The sequence below is a fragment of the Girardinichthys multiradiatus genome, chromosome 18, assembly GCF_021462225.1.
Source record: "Girardinichthys multiradiatus isolate DD_20200921_A chromosome 18, DD_fGirMul_XY1, whole genome shotgun sequence".
Taxonomy (NCBI): domain Eukaryota; kingdom Metazoa; phylum Chordata; class Actinopteri; order Cyprinodontiformes; family Goodeidae; genus Girardinichthys; species Girardinichthys multiradiatus.
The window spans coordinates 52,109,077-52,119,017 of NC_061810.1; the positions used below are offsets into that span (position 1 = coordinate 52,109,077).

The following is a 9,941-nucleotide window of genomic DNA, read 5'->3' on the forward strand; positions in this document are numbered from 1 at the left end:
CATTACCTCAGCCAGCCAGCCATCAGACAGCTGTGGAGGACCCGTCTCCTCACGCATGAAGGCACCTGTTGGAGAATTCTGGGAGACTAGCTCCTCCAGCGAGACCGGCTGGTGTTGCTCTTCATCATCACCTGCAGAAGTCTGGCAGGTGACGCTCTTGGTGGTGACAGAGGTTTGAGTGCTGCTCTCTGCAGTAGTGGTTGACACCTGGCATCCTTGGACCTCGGTGCCCCGAGGAGGCGAATCAGGGGAGCCATGGGCGCCAATAGCAACAACCCTCCCATCGAGTAGATGGAGGGTGGGCAACCAGAATCCATCTTTAGGATCTCTCTAGATGTAACTGATGATGGGGAGATACATTCCCCCTTGCTGTGTCTTTATCCTAAAAGTGTGTGCAGCTGCCCCAAAGGCCGATGTCCAGGTCACCTTGTATCGTGTCTGAAGATTTTGGCTCATGGTCATGGAGATATAGGGAAGATCTCCAAGACCCTCAATGCAGAAAACACTTGTCACTGTACCATAGTTGACAGCGATAGAGAGACAGTGGTGACACCAGTGCGCCTCAGGCGTGACCCAGAGGTATCTGAGCACTGAGGCTGAAATTCCACATCTGGAACAGGAGACTGTTTCCTGGAGAGATATATTAGAGGCCTGTAAGTGGATTTTTCCGGAACATAATGTTGACCCTGGATAATCACCTCCAGGGTTAAAAACTAAATGAAGAGATTAACTAATCATAGAAGCATGCGTTCTAGCGGGCGAAAATCAGACTGTAGTGCTAGACTACTTCTCTGTTCCGTCTCTGGGCGGCCAGCCAAGGGGAGTGAAAAGGTGGAGGTTGAGTGTCACTCGACAAGGCATCGGGGGATGCAGCTGAGTAATGGAAGAAAGCTGCATAGGTCATAAGCCAAACCATAATGGCTAGATCAGAAGTGAATTGCAGCCAATAAAGGAGAGAGAGTACTCCCCATCCTAAGCTCCAAGTCCCCAAGCTAGCTAATTTTGTGAGCCAAATCCATTTGCCTTGTCCTTTGAGAGAGAAAGAGTTAATTGTCCTAAATAGGCGATGACGCCAAAAGCTAAGAGTGCCTCCATTATTGCAGTAACTATCTTAGCAGGTGTGCGACGGGTGGAATGGGGTCCACTCAGCAGTATCTCAAGCACTAAAGCAATGGTGTCGATACAAAGCCACAATGATACCATCAGGCTTCTCCTCCAGTCAACACTGACCCTTCCCAAAAGATAGGACACAAACAACGACAATGCCACTTCCCATCTGCGTATCCAGAAATGGCCAAAGATTAATTTAGCATAGCCTTGAAGCACGATGAGAAACCGTAATGGTTGGCTGACCGACCAGGCTCCGGTGTGGCAATAGCAAAGCCATCCACAGAGAAGCGCATAAAACTCCACTGTACTCACTTGGACAGGCTCGGAGATAGTGGTGGAATTGGTAGTCATGATGATAAGCGACTGCATTTGGGTCATTTCAACACATTTCGATATTATCAATGTATGAACTGCAGATTACACATAGTTTCTTACGTGGTATATCAAAGGCCAGTTGCCAGTTGGCATCCGCTACTACAACAGGTGGGTGGTACCCACATTGATAACATGAAAACTCAAACTGAAAATTTGTTAGTGACAAAAAAATGATGAAAAGCTCTTCTAACTGTTTGATGATGGTAGCGGTTGTCGTTGAAAAACTATACACTCTCCAGCCTGCGTCCACTGGTTGTCTTGTTCTGTAAGTCAACAAAATTGCAGATTTTTAACCACTAGTAATAACTCAATAACTTTGACTTATTCATTTATGTGACATGTTTGATAGAGTAACATGTAATGTACATTAATTGGCTTGTAGTATTATTATACATTGGTTTTTAAGAGCTGCCTTACCGCCTAAGCAGACTGCAGAAGCTCACACAATGGAAGCGTAAGGAAAACATTATTGTTAAACTTGTGGAATCCAGAGGCATATTCTTGGAATCGCACAACGTTACCACATGTTGGGCATTGTTTTTCGGCAACAGAGATACCTATGAATTGAATGAGGTGAATGTTACATTAGTTAACTCATAATATACAGTACAGCTGCATGAATAAAAACACCTAATTATTTACAGTAACATCATAATATCACTGAAACAATATTCATGTATTCAGAAAATAGAATAAGAATAATTCTTGCAGGTTCACCTTTTTTCACATAATTGATCCCATACATCATGGCTTGTGAAGTCACTACTTTGGAGGGACTGAGTTCTGGAGGAGTGGGCCCTGGACAGTAGGGACAGGTACTTTCTGTGGGAAAAAAGGATGGTGGTGGTGTTTCCTCCTGGGTTCTAAGCTTAAAGGGCAACTGTTGTAGGGATGGGATCCGCTTTTGTCTATAAAAGTATTCTGTCATTACACAGATATTTTGAGTGTTCAGACTGTTTGGTACAGAAGAGATGCCACCGTCCACCATGTGACTTTCTAAGTCATCAATGTCCTCTACCTGTACGTCAGACGTGGCCATGAGTGTACCTGGGGACTCTTGGAAAATCCACCATATTGCCATCATACAATGTGATTTTCCACTTCCCCTACATTGACAGTTCCACTTCCCTGCCACTGCGTCAAACATTACTCTTGTCCTTCCAAACTGGCACCAGCTGTCTGCTTCATTTGTGAAGACGGAAAAAAAAAAACATCGTTGAGATTGTCCTTTATCTCCAAATGAAACAGGGAACACACTGTCAACTTCACTGTTTTTTGCTTCAATATCCATTTGCTCGCATTTTAAACCCCAGTCAGAGGACATCAACCCTTTGCTAAGCATGTCTTGCAGTGTGAAGCAGATGTGAGGACTGCTGGTTTGATATAGGGTTTTGCATACTTTGTTCTTTCAAGGTGAAGACATTATTTTCCAGGATTCCCCGTGGACCATGCTATCTGCATAAATTTGTGACACCTTTCAACCTCAAGTCGAGTTTAGGTGGGTTGGTTGACTTCACAACATGGATTGGTAGAACTGGACAGTGGTTCTGTTTTGGAGTGACATAGAGCTCATTTCTAATGTCCACACAAATCATAGGCGTGGTTTCCATTAAATGCACATCCCTAATATGCCTTTGCAAGTTTTTGGGTGTGCTTAACAATGCTGTGCAGTGTGGACAAGCACTATGGGCTGCACTGGAGTTGTCTGTGTTCTCTGTGGCATCATCAGTGGTATCTTCATTTTTTCTTTTCAACGTCTCAGACTTTTCTGCAAAAAAAAAGTAATTAATTACTACTATCCACATTATTATTTTCAATTCAGATAAAAGTCTTTATCTGTAAAGCCTTTTATCTGGCATGGTTGTTTGTGTGTTGCCCTGCGATGGACTGGTGACCTGTCCAGGGTGGACCCCGCCTCTCACCCATAGACTGCTGGAGATAGGCACCAGCTACCCGTGACCCACTATGTAATAAGCGGTAGAAAATGACTGACTGACTGGCTTTTTATCTGCTTTAGATGCAGTAATTATACCCTGAGCAAGTTCTTACTACAAATTGGGTCCTTATGTTGGGTCCTTATTTAAAGTGCAGTAAATTCTCTCAATCTTGTCTTTCTTGTAGTATTTTTATTTGTCAGGGTTACAGACAAAACTGTTGAATTGTACAAGTGTCCAAACAAATTGTTCAAAGTCTTCATTTATATTTTGCAAGTGTCCTTAATTATTCTGTTGTTTTTTTTGTAATTATGTCTGTACAATTCATGTATCTTTGGAGCTAAGCCTTAAAAAATTGTCATTATGGTGACATAATGACAATAAAGGCTCTTGAATCTTGAAAAGAAGACATTTCAGTCCTGTTTAGAGGTGACAGACTGGCAAGCACTCTGTGAGCCAAAAAGGAACATTAAGGGGCTTACACTGTATCACAGACAACTGTCATGGTATGACATCCTTGGACTTGGTTTGTTTTTTTGTGTTAACTATGCTTAGGTCTATGTTTTTCTTTATTGTTAATTAGTTCCACCTGTCCCTTATGCCTCCATGTCTCCTTGCCACACCTGTTCTTAGTTCCTGTGATTACCTGCCTTTCTTTTCTCCCTGTACAGGTCCTTCTCAAAATATTAGCATATTGTGATAAAGTTCATTATTTTCCATAATGTCATGATGAAAATTTAACATTCATATATTTTAGATTCATTGCACACTAACTGAAATATTTCAGGTCTTTTATTGTCTTAATACGGATGATTTTGGCATACAGCTCATGAAAACCCAAAATTCCTATCTCACAAAATTAGCATATCATTAAAAGGGTCTCTAAACGAGCTATGAACCTAATCATCTGAATCAACAAGTTAACTCTAAACACCTGCAAAAGATTCCTGAGGCCTTTAAAACTCCCAGCCTGGTTCATCCCTCAAAACCCCAATCATGGGTAAGACTGCCGACCTGACTGCTGTCCAGAAGGCCACTATTGACACCCTCAAGCAAGAGGGTAAGACACAGAAAGAAATTTCTGAACGAATAGGCTGTTCCCAGAGTGCTGTATCAAGGCACCTCAGTGGGAAGTCTGTGGGAAGGAAAAAGTGTGACAGAAAACGCTGCACAACGAGAAGAGGTGACCGGACCCTGAGGAAGATTGTGGAGAAGGGCCGATTCCAGACCTTGGGGGACCTGCGGAAGCAGCGGACTGAGTCTGGAGTAGAAACATCCAGAGCCACCGTGCACAGGCGTGTGCAGGAAATGGGCTACAGGTGCCGCATTTCCCAGGTCAAGCCACTTTTGAACCAGAAACAGCGGCAGAAGCGCCTGACCTGGGCTACAGAGAAGCAGCACTGGACTGTTGCTCAGTGGTCCAAAGTACTTTTTTCGGATGAAAGCAAATTCTGCATGTCATTCGGAAATCAAGGTGCCAGAGTCTGGAGGAAGACTGGGGAGAAGGAAATGCCAAAATGCCAGAAGTCCAGTGTCAAGTACCCACAGTACCCACTGCTGTTGTTGGTCCACTGTGTTTTATCAAGGGCAGGGTCAATGCAGCTAGCTATCAGGAGATTTTGGAGCACTTCATGCTTCCATCTGCTGAAAAGCTTTATGGAGATGAAGATTTCATTTTTCAGCACGACCTGGCACCTGCTCACAGTGCCAAAACCACTTGTAAATGGTTTACTGACCATGGTATCACTGTGCTCAATTGGCCTGCCAACTCTCCTGACCTGAACCCCATAGAGAATCTGTGGGATATTGTGAAGAGAACGTTGAGAGACTCAAGACCCAACACTCTGGATGAGCTAAAGGCCGCTATCGAAGCATCCTGGGCCTCCATAAGACCTCAGCAGTGCCACAGGCTGATTGCCTCCATGCCACGCCGCATTGAAGCAGTCATTTCTGCCAATGGATTCCCGACCAAGTATTGAGTGCATAACTGTACATGATTATTTGAAGGTTGACGTTTTTTGTATTAAAAACACTTTTCTTTTATTGGTCGGATGAAATATGCTAATTTTGTGAGATAGGAATTTTGGGTTTTCATGAGCTGTATGCCAAAATCATCCATATTAAGACAATAAAAGACCTGAAATATTTCAGTTAGTGTGCAATGAATCTAAAATATATGAATGTTAAATTTTCATCATTACATTATGGAAAATAATGAACTTTATCACAATATGCTAATATTTTGAGAAGGACCTGTATATTAGTTGGTCTGTGTTCTTTGTTCCCCTCTGGTTCCTCCATCACTATTCCTCGTTCACTACCCTTGTTTATGCTCAGTTTTGCTACGTTACAGAACTGTGAACACATGTAAGTTTTTGGCTCGACTCATGTTTGTTCATGCTGGATTATGTTACGTTTTGGAGACCTTTAATTAAAGAGAAGCCTTTCTCTTGTTATCACGTTCTTGGTTTGGATCAGACCAAAGTGCAGATAAGAGCTTGGCAGCCACATGATGAGATAAACGTATGCATGGACTTGTTTGTGCCAGGTGCGTCTGTTCATTGTTACACAAATAACAAGCCACGTGTGACAAAAACTCAGAGAAACCTCCTAAACGACAGGAAAAGGGTTGTCAGAGCTGTCAACAAGTACGAGGTGAGAACAATCAAGGGGTCCTAAGGTGAAGATCACATGTCAAAGAGAGCTACAAGAGGAAGCTACTTAGGAGACTATGGGGCTGCATTTTGAATCTCCACAGGTGTTGTCCTTTTCTCAGATGAGAATACAGACTCTCCACAAGACAGTCTATGTGAGAAAAAATGTGTCCCCATCGTGATTATTGAAGGATTTTTGATTCTGATACAAGAGCAAGGTGATGATCCCAGAGGATAATTTAAATGACTATCTTTAAGACTATTCAGACTATATGTGATAAAACATATAGTGTGAGCACCTAGATGACATGTTGCAAGATCCATAAAATATTAATAAAATCATGATAAAATACATATTCACTATATGCAAACATATGTGACTGTAATAATACTTTGTAAATTCACAAATCATGTTTCATAACTGTTGCAAAATATCTTGGTGCAGTTATTGTAATTAACAAGCAATTCCCATTTTTTTAAACAAAAGACTATGTAGAACAAACAAGCAATGATGAAGTACTACAGCCATACATTACCTCGATTTTTCTCTGATGCAGTACCTGCAGGAGACAGACATTTTCAATATACTTAACCAATGGATTTATTAATGCTATAGGTTATACCATGAAAAGGAAGTTTTCCAAGCACTGAATGAAAATTATTTGATGATCACTTTAAATATTTTCTTTCAGCAATTTACTGCTTGATGATGTGGATTACCATGGAGACGTAACTGTTTTGCTGCAAAAGAACTCCCTACCATATATGTCTTGTAAAAGCTTTATGAAGTTTGAGGACCGTGTGATCAATTCAATTCAATTCAGTTTTATTTATATAGCACCAATTCACAACACATGTTGTCTCAAGGTTCTTCACAACAGTCAGGTTCATACATTCCTATTAATCCTAACAATTGAACAGTGCAGTCGGAGTTAGCTTTTTATTCAACCCCTAACCCTAACCCTACAATCACAAGAGAGTTGCACATTGGACAATGGTAATGACTCCGGAATGCTTGTCTGCCTTCCTTACAGAAGCAGGCCACCACAGATTTCTCTTAAAAACAGATACAGAATTGTTAAAAAAGCAATGAATCCTCTACATGACAACAATAACATCCCATAAGAGACTTAAAAAACATTCAATAAAATCATACCTTGATTGTTGTCAGAAAAATAAATAGCTTCTCTCAGGTGCTTTCTGAAAAGGTGACCACTATTTCCAAGTTCCTTTTTTTCACAGAAAACACACTGAGGTGCAGCACAGGCAAGAAATGAATCAACATCAGAATAACTCTGATGTAAATGTGAACCTGTGATATAAAGAGATCCAAGCAACATGACTTACATTTTAGAAGAATTGAACATGACAGTAATCAGTCTAATGATTTTAGCATTGAATGCAGTTTATCGCATTATTTCAGTTATTTTACTGGCAAACATCAATACACTCCATACATATCACTTGACCTCTTACTTACCTTCCATTTTCCAAAGTGAGTAGACGACAGCTAAAGAGGTGAGACCCTGTACATATACTGAAGTCACATAAGAAAAAAAGTTATTGTTAGTAGGTAGGATGAATAAGGTACCCAACCACTAAGTTTGGGATTAAAACAATCTATGTGTTGTAGAGTCAATATCACTACATGAAAACGTAAATAAACCAACATTTGGCTTTCAGCTATTAAAAACTGTAGCTACATTTATGTTCACATACCAGTTAGTTTTTATCAACTTTCTGGGGCATAAAATCCACAAATCAAACCTCCGCTTTTACAGTGACAATGGTGCTCAAAGTGAATGTTCAAAGTCATTGCTGCCATGCTGTTGTTACGTAGAGCACTGTCAACGCGTAAAAATTCATATCTAATTATACTAACTATAACAATCAGTAGCGTAGGTGTTTTAAAATGCCATGGTAGCTTTAGCTATAAGAATAAAAAAAACTTGAACAACAATGATCCCAGAGCGTAATATCACTAAACATTTCTCACTAACGTTAGCCTGACTACATCGTCAATTGTACATAACCAAATACTTAAGTATTATTATATGACAATATAATGTAAACTGTGGCAAAAGATAAATAAGTTACATACCAAGGTATCCGTATCCAAGAGAGTACGTTCTGGGCTTGTAAGACTAAACAACTAGAAAAAGTCTTTAAGGCCGTTCCGTGATTGACTGCTCGAACATACAATACCTGCCCTGCAGGGTTGCCAGGTAGACCTATAGGCTGGACATTTAAATAAATGCCACATATCAAAAAACAAAAAAAAAGTTCTGTAAAAACAACAAAAACCATTTACCACATTTTAAAGGTTATATTTCGGTTGAATAATTTCTTCAGCACAATGGATTTGATATTTCTCTCTTTAATCGCAATAACATACCAGTTTTCAAAAGTCATTTTGAAAATGTTTTCTTGTTTTAGTTGGTCATAGTTAAACTATCTAACTTATTTGTAGTTGTTATTGGACAATAAATTCTTGACATAGCCCTATATATATTATATTTTGTGTCTATTACAAATATTTCTTACCTCCCTTGTGTAAACAAGTGTCATACCACACAGTAAGCTTTTCACTGAAACTTTAAACAGGGTTCAGCAGTCAAACACATATCTGGCAACCATTTCAAGTTGATCCCACCAGTATATCCGGAAATAAATCCTTAACTCATTTGGCAAATAACTGCAATTTATTCTGTCAGTCAAAAAAACATTTTTTATCTGTTTCTATGTTTTGCAGTTGCGCTCGCACACCCTAACTTACAGACACCTACACACTGGCATGGGGGTCGTTGTCTAGGGTGCATCATGTGTTCTTAGTACATTGTTAACTGCAGCAAGTCTTTGTAGCCTAGACCAAAAATGACATACAGAAAATGATATTATCATAAGTGTGTATCTTACTGTTAATTAATCCTTTCATGAAATATGGGGTTATGTTGTATTTCGCGAACTGGTGTTAAATAAATTATAAAACATGAACACAAACAGAAAAGACGCAATTTAAGTGCCAAAGACAAACTAAGCAGAATGAAACAGAGCTATGGACTATTGAGCAAAAGAGATCAAAAAGTATGTCTGTCAATATTTTTCACTTAAAAATAGAAGTGACTTTGAATTTAGGTTGAAGAATGTTGGTTAAGAAACAACCAATAACTGCATCATTGTCTGCAGTTAAGAACTGCGTAACAGGTTAGAGCTTCGAACAATACATGGAGAATGACAACCTATCGGTCTTGTCTCTCTGGCACCGTCTGGCATCCCCTGGCACCCTCTGGCACCCTCTAGCACTCTCTGGCAGCCTCTGGTACCCTCTGGCACCCTCTGGCAGCCTCTGGCACTCTCTGGCATCCCCTGGCACCCTCTAGCACTCTCTGGCAGCCTCTGGCACCCTCTGGCACTCTCTGGCACTTTCTGGCATTCTCTGGCACTTTATTGCATCCTGTTGTACCCTCTGGCATCCCCTGGCACCCTCTGGCATCCTCTGGCAGCTCGTGGCACCCTCTGGCAGCTCATGGCACCCTCATGGCAGCCTTATGCCTGGGACTTCCAGGGTGTTTTTAAGCATTTATTTATAAGTTTCTGTGAGTGACAATAAACCGGCTGTTTGTGCAATAAATCTTCATCATCCTTTCAGCACGTCACGCATACACATAGTGCTATTTATTTTAAATGTCAAGTAAATACAATCACCTTATGTTATGGGTCTAAAGCTGTTTATTGTTCATGAGTGAGGGAAGAATGGAGCAGGAGATCGACAGACGGATCGGTGCGGCTGCCACAGTAATGGGGGCGCTGTGCCGGTCCGTTGTGGTGAAGAGAGAACTGAGCCGAAAAGCAAAGCTGTCAATTTACT

At 40.8% G+C, this 9,941-nt stretch overlaps 1 protein-coding gene across 1 annotated transcript; it reads right to left on the reverse strand.

Moving 5' to 3' along the window:
* Positions 1-329: 329 nt before the first annotated feature.
* On the reverse strand, positions 330-8,898 carry si:ch211-10d23.5 (uncharacterized protein LOC556599 homolog). Its single transcript, XM_047392783.1, has 7 exons — positions 7,554-8,898; positions 7,230-7,385; positions 6,610-6,633; positions 2,952-3,280; positions 2,203-2,890; positions 1,903-2,042; positions 330-1,748 (listed from the first exon to the last, which is right to left on the reverse strand). The coding sequence occupies exons 1-6, from the start codon at positions 7,558-7,560 to the stop codon at positions 1,906-1,908; spliced, it is 1,341 nt and encodes a 446-aa protein (XP_047248739.1). The 5' UTR covers positions 7,561-8,898; the 3' UTR covers positions 330-1,748; positions 1,903-1,905.
* Positions 8,899-9,941: the final 1,043 nt, after the last annotated feature.

Coding starts and splice junctions, on each gene's coding strand:
- si:ch211-10d23.5 (XM_047392783.1), bottom strand. Junction 3,281..6,609: donor TGCATCAGAGAAAAATCGAG/GTAATGTATGGC, acceptor TAATGTGGATAG/TAGTAATTAATTACTTTTTT. Junction 2,891..2,951: donor TGAGGTTGAAAGGTGTCACA/AATTTATGCAGA, acceptor TCACCTTGAAAG/AACAAAGTATGCAAAACCCT.